Source organism: Sphaeramia orbicularis, chromosome 4, assembly GCF_902148855.1.
Source record: "Sphaeramia orbicularis chromosome 4, fSphaOr1.1, whole genome shotgun sequence".
Taxonomy (NCBI): domain Eukaryota; kingdom Metazoa; phylum Chordata; class Actinopteri; order Kurtiformes; family Apogonidae; genus Sphaeramia; species Sphaeramia orbicularis.
This window is the reverse complement of record NC_043960.1, coordinates 6,480,851-6,493,454: the sequence shown is the minus strand read 5'-3', so window position 1 is coordinate 6,493,454 and position 12,604 is coordinate 6,480,851. Positions and strand designations below refer to the sequence as shown.

General features: G+C 38.1%; 1 protein-coding gene across 1 annotated transcript; it reads right to left on the bottom strand.

Annotated features, from left to right (window-relative positions):
• Positions 1–1,218: 1,218 nt before the first annotated feature.
• On the bottom strand, positions 1,219–12,085 carry LOC115418239 (LIM/homeobox protein Lhx9-like). The gene is given in 8 exon segments (XM_030132639.1): positions 1,219–3,322; positions 3,934–4,109; positions 4,112–4,135; positions 8,958–9,316; positions 10,225–10,347; positions 10,349–10,422; positions 11,388–11,434; positions 11,437–12,085. Coding segments are annotated over 8 exon segments (1,188 nt in total). The 5' UTR covers positions 11,567–12,085; the 3' UTR covers positions 1,219–3,067.
• Between the last annotated feature and the right edge of the window lie 519 nt (positions 12,086–12,604).

Sequence of the window (12,604 nt, the reverse complement as noted above, 5' to 3'; positions counted from 1 at the left end):
CTTGGGTGGGGGAGCATGGGGGCAGCAGCGTGTACTTATGTGTGTGTTTGTGCTTGTGTGTCAATGTGCGATAGTGTATATGCTGCAGACGAGGAGTGTGTCAGTGTGTATATTGTGCTTATATGAGAGCAAGGCAGTGGAGAAAGGTTGTGTGTGTGCATATGTGGTGTGTGTGTGTGTGTTCGTACCATTTACATCCAAACCGCCTCTGTTTCACACTTGTCACGTCGGATTCCATCTTTTAATTACATCTCGTGCCTTTCTGTGAATTTTTTTTTTTTTTTTCTAGTTTACAATACATTTTATTTCCAGCCTTGTGCATGTTGCCATTCCAGTACAGAGAGAATTACTTGTCACATTTGTTATCAATAAATATCATACATTGTGGGGGGGGGGGGGGGGGGGGGGGGGGGGGGTCTCCTCCGTTGATGGATTCAAACATTCAGGACAAACTTTTGTTGTTTTGATTTTTTCGTTTTGTTTTGTTTTTAGAAAGAAGAAAAAAAAAAAGTCATCTGTTGTACATTTGGAACTGAAACAGGTTTTATGTCGGTTGTTTATTTGTTCTCAATACGCTAACATCTTTTGCTATTGTCTTTGTCTTCAATGGTGAGGAATTCCCATCAAAGTTTTCCCCTTCTGTTAATACTTTAGGGAATTTTCAAACGTCGGGATGTATGGCTGTAATGCCCCAAGATTTGTTCTCCCTGAAAGAAATGATAGAGTAAGAATATATTAACTACAGAGCAACCTGGCTTTACGGGGTCTGCATTTACTTTTACTTCATTTTAGGTTTACCAATATGTTATATGCATAAATATATACTATATATATATATATGTCCATAGATATAGATATAATCAATATGCTTTGCAGCATTCCTCTGATTTCAATTTTAAAGCCATGTTCATGCATTAAAAAGCAATTTCATATTTTTGACTACAGGGTTTAGATGCAAATCCATGGGGCATTACGTTAAAAACCATAAACATCATAAAAAATAGGAAATAGAACGTAAAAAATGGAGGCAAAAATGAGGAACGACGTTAACTGGTCATTAATAACTGAATGCTTTCTCATTTGTTGATGTGATAAAAACGAAAACTGTAGTCAAGAAGGAACATAAAAATGGCAAGTGTAATGAAAAATAAAACCCATTTAAAGCAAAGTATTTTTTATTCACACAAATTTAATAAGATATAACAACCGTTTGGTCCATAATATTTAAGGGGAAATAGTTTTTATACACCATCTTTATCAAGAAACAGGGAAACATGGACAATCTTGATAGAACACTTACTGTACTCAACTATTAACACGAAGATCAATATATAAGGTTCTTGGATTACCCAACTATATCTGAAAGAGTGCACAAATGCTTTCTATGACATCGCTGCCCCCTTTTTAACAGGATACACCATAAAAAGATCTTCGGAAATAAGATGCAAAACAGTACAAAACTAGTGAGGCGTCAAAAGGATGTGAATCAGTTAACAAAGAACACATATATCCTGAATTTCACAAACTTTCTCCCAAGTTATAGCATAAGGCACATAGTAGAACTGAGTTAGGCATTTACTTCATTAAGTAGATCGAGAGAACCGCTTCGTTCCACAAAAGAACAAATTGCGGCGCTCACAATGAAATGTATCAACTCCATTGAACATTTGCTCTTTTTTTTCTTTTCTCTCTATCTTTCAGCCAGAAGAAACATGTTTTTGGTCTGTTCAGTGGCAAGTGTCATTAAAGAAAGTATAAATATGGCCAAAAAGGAGAACACATGGATAATGATTTCCCACTGGCTGCCTCTTACGACTCCACCTATCTGAGGTCATTTGAATGTTCATGTCAGCTCTACAAATCTAGTCTGCAACCATTTAATTTCTCCCTCCTACACCTTTTTCCCTTTTTGTTAAATTCACATCGTTACCCTGAGCAACATGATAAAAACAATAATGCACTTTTCACTGGGCAGTATATTGTCACTGTGCAATTGGGTTTAACTGTGGATCTATGGATATGTTTGGGTTTTATCCATTTGACGACTGTTAGTTCGTGAGGCCAACGAATCCAAAAGTGCTCTGTCATGAGAACAATTGATTACAACAGTGCCCATACGCTGCTCTCCAATCCAAATTTCTCCCGCTGATTTCTAATTCTCAATGTGACTGCAGTGGGTGTCGAACAGTTACCACTGTACAGGTTGTGGGGTTTGTTTCCTTCTCCTTATCACAGTAGAGTTGTGAATCCAGACAAAGTCTACCTGCCATATAAGCTGCAATGGGTAGGTGCTTAGGAAATGCAATTTAGACGTTTTACATGTAGCTCTGTGAGATTTACCAATGTCTGATTCCATCCAACCCAGTCTTAGAGACTGAAACATTCGGAAATAATTAAAGCCTGTTTTCTGGAGTTACCCATATACAGAACATTCTACAAGTTTATTTCCCAAATTATTCCAAAACAGAAAAAAAAAAATCTTTAAATCGGATAGTGCGAACACAGTGCATACATTTACAGGTTTCTGAGGGCAAAATATTCATATTACTTTTAAAAATTTACCAATTAAACCATAAATTAGGAAGGGCTCATCTGATCATAATTCAGTACAAATGTACAAATAAAGTCAAATCAAGTTAACAAAAATCTAGTTTTCCAAACAAGCTTCAAGTTTAGTTTTTTTTTTTGTTTTTTTTTTTCTTCCAATGAATTGTTGAATCCATGACAATTGTCTAATGCCTTCAACTTCAAAATGTCCGTCCAAAACCGGTCTCTGCATACTGTCAGTAAACTACAGACATGGCTGCCATGCGGTTTCAGATGCTACACATTAAAATGATTTCCTTGCGTTTTAATGTGGCCGCTTCTTTTCTTGCTCTTGTTGTTCTTGTTTGTGTACACAGTACAGCACTTTCTGTTCCAAGGAGCTGTCTCTGGTTGGTTTAAAGGTGTCACTTAAAAAAATAAAATGTAAATTGAGCAAAAGAAAATCAAAGAAAATAAGAAAAAAAAAAAAACAAAACTCAAATCAGGTAAAATAAAAATCAGTCTTGCTAGAGATAGCTTGTTAGAAAAGGTTTGTCAAGGTAGTTTGTGAAGGGCTCCCCGAATCATGGCTGTCCAAACTAGAGGTGACGGAGGTCACTACAGTGATAGAGGGGTTTGTCAGGTCTGTTAGTGTGGCCGCGCTGGAGGGGGGGGTCAGGGCCCCACTGTCGGATGAGGGTGGAGGGAGTGAGGTGCCATCAGCCTTATCAACACCTCCATTCTCCTGTCGCAAAACGTTCCTTCTGAATTTGGCTCTTGCGTTTTGGAACCAAACCTGCAAACCAATCCCAATGTGGCTTTTACTTTTTGTGTTTATATAGAATTAATTTGATAAAAGAAAGTATCAAATCATTTCTCTCCATCAAAATACAGTAGTTTACATTACAAATCACTACAAGTTGCCCTTCCTAAAAAAAAATAAAATAAAATACTGTATAGAAATCTTTATAGGGCAATTCTATGGCATGGTTCATACATTATTTTGAGCTTTAGGGGCAGACAACAATTAAACAGTTAGCTCCAGAAATCTAAATACAAGAATGCGGATTTTATTAGCAAATCAAAACAATAATCCTATCATTTTAAAATGTTTTATCAGTGAGAGCTGAATTAATTCTGTTTCATTAAAAAAGGCATGTGCACTCTTATGACTAATCATTATAACTACAGTTTTCTCTCCCAGAAATATTTAAGAATCTACAAAAATTCAGAAAAACCCCTGGATATACATCTAATGACTACATGGACCAACCAAACAAAAACAAAGGATGACACCGGTGATTATTCTGGAGTGAAATGAGAGGGACATGGGGGTGCGGACACAGATATGGGGGGTGGGGGTGGGGGGGGTGATCAGATCTTGTAGTAGAATGGCTCTGTGCTTACCTGTAGGACTCTCTTAGTGAGGCCTGTTTTCTGGGCCAGCTGCTTTAAATCCTTGGCATCTGGGTTGTGGTTGATGGCGAAGTAGGATTTCATTGTTCGCAGCTGATGGTGCTTGAAGGAGGTGCGCATGCGTTTGGTCTTCTGCGTTGGGGGGTAGGCCTGCTGGTCCCGGTCCAATGGTCGGTGTCGTTCTCATTACAGCCTGAAGAGATGAAGAGGTGGGATTTAAGTCCACAATGAATAATGCAAATGTCCTCAGAAAACAATTTAAAAAACAACAAAGATATATACTTCTATTAAGCATAATATAAAGTGCATCCATAGGTGGTTAAATTTATGGGGTTTTTTTTAAGAAAATACTGCAAATTAAATTGTTTTGTGTTGGTGACTATGATTAAAACACGGCGTCAAATTAAAAATCCAGATTTTGCCGTAAAAGAAATGATAAAAAAAAACCCAAAATAATTAATTGAACTAAAATCTAATCTGCTTTGTGTAAATAATATATGTAGAATATAGTATATAATCCATATAGTATATTTAAAGCACACCAAAAATCTATCCTGTATATTATGTACATACTGATTGCACATCTGATTAGATGCTAAACTGCATTTTGTTACCCTGTACCTGTACACGTGTAATAATACTAACAATAAAGTTGCATCTAAATCTATCTAAAATCTAAATATGTTTAACATAATGTACAATGTAAATAATAGGATCAGACAAAGCAAAAAAAAAACAAAAAAAAACCAACATATTTACTATTGAGTGAGACCAGGCTAAATTATTTCTGCTTGTGTTTGCAAAGACTAATAGGCCTAATGGGCCCCATTTGTCAATAGCTTAGCGTGTGTAATACACTTAAAGATGGTGATATGCAAAAACGGATCCACTAAATTAAATTCGAGCATGGCTAAACAGTACTGCTGTTTTATCACCATGTAATAAAACAAACACCTTATTCAAGGACAATTCATAAACTGTGGTTGTTTTTTTTTTTTTTTTTTGTCTCTGAATAAATGCTTGCACGTTAAATTAAATGTAGCTGACAGTTAAAAATACAAATGTGTGTTGAAAATACAGTTAATAACAGTGTTTATTTATAGATGTAATGAGGTAAAAGTTGCACGATTTCAGCGCTTCCATGAGTGCAGAACAGAATGAAACAGGATGTCAGAGTAGGTTGCATTGATTTTTCTCGTCCCCTTTGTAGCCAAAACGCTGACCAGGTGTTGTGTTTTTTTTTTGTTTTTTTTTTTTTTGTTAGAGGCTGATACAATATCAAATAAATTATACTCGAACGTCATCATGAGGATGCAACGCAAACACTTTCCCACGTATCAAATAAAGGGTCAAGACAAAGCTACTTGGATAAAGTAGAAACAGGCTTAAATGGAAAATCAGGTGCATGTGTGGAATGTTTTCCCTCAACATTGATGCATTTTCAAAATCCACATCAGAGTGTAAATTATTATGTACATATATATATATAATTTTTTTTGTATTATTATTATTATTAGATTAGATTTTTTTTTCTTGCACCTTTTTCTATGACACTCCCTGCCGGCTGTATCCATGTGTGATCCCAGACTTCACTGGTTTGTGTTTCACTAGATATTACCCACTAGGGGTCTCTATATCCAAACAAGACCAAACTTTACTAAGTGGAGTGGAATACACAGTAGACCTCCACCTTTCCCTCAGAGACCATCCCTTTACACAGCTGAAAACAAACACAAATCTGCTCACTAAAATGGAAAAAAAAAAAAAAAAGCTCCACAGAAATCTCATCCTATTTGTTGGAGAAGAATTTTAGACTCCACATATTAAACCAGGACTGTGTTTAAAAAAAAAAAAAATACAACGAGATAGATATAAAAAGATTTATGTTATTTAAGAAAATAAAGCACTATTAAACAGTCAGTTGCTCCTTCTTTTAATTTAATTTTGCATTGTTTTTATTTATATCCCAGCGTTTTAAATACATCATATAATTAAATTTAATAATAACCAAAAAAAAAAAAAAAAAGAAACAGGATTGTGTTAAGTATGAAAAGATAACATGACTCTTTTTAATTTAAAAATATTGTTCTCTATTCTACACATGAAAAATCATAATATACCTGTGGGATATTCACTATAGCTGAGGTGTTTAATAATGAGCTCTCACAGCCACAAGGTATGTATTTTATTTTATTATTATTATTTTTTTTATCACTATGGGATTTTTTTTTTTTTTTTTACTAGTTGCTATTCTAACCCTAACCCCATTTTTAAGCTTTTCTCTAACAAGCAACATAAAGAAAAAGTCACACAGCTCTGGTTATTTTCCTATGAGAACTTTAGGATTTGCATAATCTCTGGAATTGTGTTTACGAATAACAAACCAGCAGTCCTTTCATGCGGAGCGCTGACTGTACAGTGTTGTGTTTGCAGACCCCCACCACCCCACCCCACCCCACCCTCCGGCCCCTCTCTCCCCTCTCTCTCTCCCCGCTGTAGGCCCCCACAGCTCCGGCGCTGCTGCTGCTGCTCGGCTCGGTCCCTGAGAACCGCGCCGACCGCCGCTCAGGAGGCCAGGGATTCCAACGTCACCTTCAATTAACTAAGAACAATTAACGCGCAGATTACCCTTATTCCTCCCTATTCACCGGGAACACAGGAAACTTGGCGCACAATGACAAACTTTCTCAACCGCGCACTAATTCGCAGAAAGCCACAACAAAATGGGGACGCTGCAGGGGTGAAAGGGGTGGGGGTGGGGGGGGGGCTGGGGGTCGTGTTATGACATTCACTGAATCAATGCAAGATTCTAGATGAAACCTACATTTAACATTAGCCTAATTTAAGCTCCCATGGTCGTTGTTTTTTGTTTTTTTTTTTTCCTCAAACAAAAGTCACACACGTGCAAATAGGTGATTTTTTTTTAATGTCGATTCCACAACAATTTACGCATCGCTCCTACACAACATTGCACCCCTTCAGACTCATTCTATACATTTATTAGCACATAAATTAGTCCTAATTATACAAGTCGATGAGCAGGTTGACGCCGAGGTTGTATTTGATCAACACACACCCCAGGAACGCAGCTTTATTCACACGCGTAAAAGAAAGACGCGTGGACAGAAAACGCCAGATCAATTAACCTTAGAGGTTTGTTTGGGGTTTTTTTTTTGTTTGTTTTTTTTTACACGCAGAGTTGGTCCACTTGTATTTACACGGCCTACATGACGCGAGTGTTTATTTTACACTTTTAAGATAGTGCTCCTGCTGTTGGAACTGTTGCGTTTAGGAGCTGTGGCTCACAAGGAAACTGTCTCCCGTGCGTAACTCAAACAAAATTAGTTTAACACGATATTTAATTTAATAGTTTGATATTTTCTTTCTTGCTTTTGGGGTGTTTGGTGTGAAGTATGCATCATAATAATTTTACAAATGAGTGCAGTTGAGTAACAGTCAGTGCAAATATTTACGCGTAATTTCTGCATAAAATCCAAACCAGCCTCTTTAACCCTTTCATGCACAGTGGTCACTCCAGTGGACAGTTCTTCTCCAGATGTTCTCTTGTATATTCGTGAGTTTTGTTGTTTTAGTTCCATATCAGCCGACACAGTGGACACTTATGCACCATCCCATAATACACTGACATTCACACCATCACTGTAACTTTATGCTCTTAATAAACCTGATCTGCACGAACACGACTGAGTGTAAATCAATTGCTAATTGTTATTAGACTCTCATTAACAGTTGTCTTGAACAAAAGTTTTTTTTATTATTATCTCCATTAAGTAAGAACTAGTATTAGATTATGTTAAAAGGTGAGAAAACATTAGATTAGCTGCATCAAAAATGCTTTTGTTTCATAGTTTTCACACAGTAGATCACTTTCTGATTATGGGTTTTAAACGCATGTTTCTTTGCTTAGAATATTAAACACATGCTGTCCAAATGAGTGGACATTTTTATAACTCTATGGAAAATAGGTTAATTAACCCTTTCATGCAATTATGAGAACCTAGGTCAAGATATTTTTCCTGAGTGTTTTTATTCCTCTTTAGGCATGAAAAAAACAATGCGATCGAGTTTGTGTTTGTTCGTTTGGTTTTTTTTTTTTAAGCAGTTACAAAACTGTCCACTCAGCCGGAAATTAACAAAAATTAAATGCATGGGCATTTAATTTTTGAAGCAAAGAAACATGTATTTAAAGGTTAATATTAGAAAGTGATATGGAAAAGTATGCAATAAAAACATTTTTAATGCTGCTAATCAGATGTTTTCCTACATTTGAACATATTCTAATGCTAGTTATTACACTACAGTACTACTACACTTGTTAAATACTGGCACCAGCATCTCTATACTTGTTATTGAAGATAGGGTGTGTGCATACTGTTGTTTTTTTAATATATATATATATATATATATATATATATATATATATATATATATATATATATATAAAACCCTTTTTTTTTGTTTTGTTTTGTTTTTTTGTTTATTATACTCTATGGACTGTAATTATTTACATGTCTGATACAAATAAATAAATGAAATGAATGAAATTATTCACTTGATGGAGATAATATGTAAAAAAATAAAATAATAATAATAAAAAAAAAAAAAACGACCATGTTTTGTTTGTTGACTTACACGAAAACATGTTACTGCAGATCAGGTTTTATCAAGAATGGCATAGATACAGTAAGTTTGAATTGGACTGGATGGGATGATGCATAAGTGTCCACTGTGTTGGCTGAGAAAACCTATGAATATACAAGAGAACAGATGTAGAACAGCTGTCCAATGTAGTGACCACTATGCATGAAAGGGTTAAAAAAAAATCTCATTGTTTTTTTTTTCATGCCTAAAGAGGAATAGAAACACTCATGAAAAAAATTTTTGACTAAGATTCTCATAATTCATGCATGAAAGGGTTAAATGTTTTTGTTTATTTTTTTCATCTACTCCAGGTGTGTGTTTCAGAGGCTGTGCTGTACCTGTGCGCCCCTCACCTGTGTTGTAGCTGGGTATATCTATCCCCATGGCCGGGCTCTTCCTCTTCCTCGGCCTCCCCTTCTGGGCCGTGCCGGTGCCGTTGAAGTAGGGCAGGCTGAGGCCGCCGCCCTTGGCCGCCAGCTCGGCGAAATTGAGCTGTGGATGGTAATCCGGTCCCTGCACCAGCGTCTCGAAGTGGAGCCGGCAGTACACCAGGCTGTCCTTCATCCCGAAGTGGTCACCTGTGGTCAGCGTCTTGTTGCAGGTGGTGCACGTGAAGCAGCTCAGGTGATACACGGAGTCGCGCGCTCGCATCACCATCTCCGAGGCCGATATCCCGAGGTGGCAACGCGCGCACCTCTGCACGGAGAACCTTCTGGAACAGACACATTGTCAAGACACCTCATACACAAGGAGACCAAAACCCAAGAAACAACAACAACTTCATCAACACAAAGAAGGAGCAGCTTTGGGACACGTGCACCCAGGCTCGTGCCTTTAACATTACTCCACCTTTTTTAAAACCCGTGCGTAAAACTGACCTTTTATTTAACTGTGCGTAAAAAGAATGTCCTGTTGGAATCCTTTACAGACTCCAGTGTCGGTGACAGTATGAGCAGTGGCAGCCTCAGTGTCCATGTCCACAGGTATGTCAGAGTCAACTCTAACACTGGAGTCTTTTTTTTTTTTTTTTAACATTTATTTATTTATTTATTTATTTTCTTCATTGTCTTTAAACAGCATAAATAATTTCCTGGTCAAACCCTGTGTTAAATGTGGGTGGACATTTCTGACCCTATGGAATATTTTTAATTAATGGATTATTTTTCATCCTGGACAAACATACTAAGAACAGGAAGTCAGTAAAAATAAATCAGATGTAAACAAAAGCAATAAACGCAAGTGAGAGTCCATAACACGGCTGAGTTAGAAGGTTATTGTAACATATAGGCGATATAAGTTTATGTTAATTTCATATCAGAAGTTAAACCCAATTAACACCATGCAAAGCCCAGGGGAGGATTTGGATTTTCTTCAGACACTGAGGCCTATGTGGGCTAATGTCATTTTAATTTAACACTCAGAGCCTGCTATATCTCCAATCAGTCTATTTCTGTTCATTTAAAGGGTTGATCCATTTTTTTTTTTCTTTTTTTGCTGTAAAGCTAGTTAATGAAGTGGGTGTGTGTGTGTTTAGGCCTGGACACACACACACACACACTTTTCTGCAGCGAAAAGTGAAAATACGCACACTGTATGCCCGGTGAACCTTCATTTTCTTACCTGTAGTAATCCTCCTTGCAATAGATACTCCCATCCTTGGCAAAACACGTTAGCTCCGACTCCAGCGCTAGTTTACATTCACAGCATTTGAGACAACGCAAGTGCCACTGTTTGTCCACGGCCATAGTATCTATCCGAAATCTTGCCGCCACAGCCGGCGCACAGGGCAGGTTTCTCCGGGCTCATAGAAGGCATGGTCTGGATCAGAGACAACAGAGGAAAAGCTCAGACTGAACCCACCACAGACCAGCAGCAAAGCAAACCTGGAGCTGCCTGAATGGGACGATTATTATTTTTATTTTTATTTTTTTAACAACAGTTTAGACATTTGGAGGAGAACGCAGGCTTTCGTGAGAGCACAGGCCTCATGGAAGGACTGAAGCTCCGAGAAAAAAAAAAAAAAAAAAAAAAAACAGCTCCAACCTGGTTTAGTAGAAATAGTCCCTGTTTCCATGATGTTGTAACATCCACAGAAAATGATTTGTTGGTTCCAATTTTAGGTTTTACACCAGAAGTGAAATATATTATAAAATTTAAGTTCTCGTTTACCCAGGTTATTGTTCTTTTTGGTGTTTTTTCTCGGTTCAGCTCTGGAAAACGTCTTCCAGAGTTAAACCAGTCCAGTTAAACCGAGACAAACTAAGAAAAATATGATAAAATTATTACTTTACATTTGATATTTAAGCCTTTAATAATACAGTAATAAAAATAATAATTGCAGGTCAAGTTGTGGCCTCATTTTGGAGATTATTTGACGCACATATTTGGGAAAAACTAAACTCGTATTAAATGTAAAATCCCTGAATCAAATGTGCGTCCTTTTGATTAGAATTAGGATTTAAATTATCTTAAATGCACTAAAGGAAGTGCTGTTTTTCCCTCACTCTCTGATTCAGCTCCACATTAACGGTGCCACCGTTTAACCTGGTATTTTACGCACATATTTGGAGAAAACTTGAACTCGTATTAAATTTAAAATCCCTGAATCAAATGTGCGTCCTTGGATTAGGTTTACTATTAAAAGAATCTAAATGCACTGAAGGACGTGCAGTTTTTTTTCCCCTTCACTCACTGATTCAACTCCACATTAACGGTGTCACAGTTGAACGTGGAACAAGTTTTTTTTTTTTTTTTTTTTTTTTCGACCCCCTCCCGGTTCTTACCGACTCTCTCCCGTTGAGCTGCATGCCCTTCGCCAGGCGCGACTCCGTTTCGACCTTCTCTCCATCTCCTCCATGATCCCTTGGATGTGATCCCCGGAGATCCAGTGGAAAAGCATGGCTCCCGGTCCTGGACGCAACGTGCAACTGCCTGCCTCTGTTTTGCAGCCCACAACTTCCATATACTGTCACCACGCAGCGCTGCGCCCCGCTCTTCTCAGCGCATCCAAATGGGGCTTCCGAGGCTCTGCAGGCACCAACAACACCGAACAGCAGCAGCAGCCCACGGACTCAGCTCACCCTCTGCCAGAGTGCAAAGGCAACTGCAAGAACAGGGGGGAATCAAAGAAACTACAGCATGGGTGGGACAGGAGGAGTGGTACTGGTAGTAGTGGTGGTGGTGGTGGTGGTGGTTTTAATGGTGCACCAGCTTTTTCCTTCTTCCCGTGAATGTCTCTCTCTCTGGTCCAGGAAAAAAAAAAATAAATAGTCCAAATAATGCGACAAAAAACCATGTGGAAGTAGTGATGGTGGGGAGGAGGGGAGGAGGAGGAGGGGGGGCTACAGTGCGAACAGTCGCCAGAAAAAAAAAAAATAATAAAAATAATAATGACACAAAGTTTTGTTTCTTTTTGGTGATTTCTCTCTCCCGGTTTCCCAGCCCAGGGGTTCCGTGGTGCTTGGAGGTCAGGTTGGGACTGCCTGGATTTGAGATCCGTGTCCTATTTGTGAACAGAGCAGAGCCTGCCCAGTCTGAATAATTTGGTAGGAGGAGTTCCCCTCTCTCTCTCTCTCTCTCTCTCTCTCTCTCTCTCTCTCTCTCTCTCTCTCTCTCTCTCTCTCTCTCTCTCTCTCTCTCTCTCTCTCTCTCTCTCTCTCTCTGTCTCTGTCTGTCTCTCCTCTCTCTCCATCGCCACTGATTTCTATTCAGCAACAAAGAGCTGTCACTCTTCCCTCAAAAACTCCCGATTCTGGCTGCGCGCAGGACCACTACTTTATGGTATTGACATTTTCATTACTTTTATTCCCACATTTATAGGAGAGGATGCTGGAGTCTAGTGATAAGTTGCATAAATTGAGCCGGTCTTAACAGTAGCTGCACAGTCTGTTTATTTGTTCCACGGGTCCTTAAAGAAGTGCAAACCTTGGATTATTTTTATTTCTATTTTTTATTTTAAACAGACATGGGCTGAAATAGAAATAAATGACTCCTGTAATGT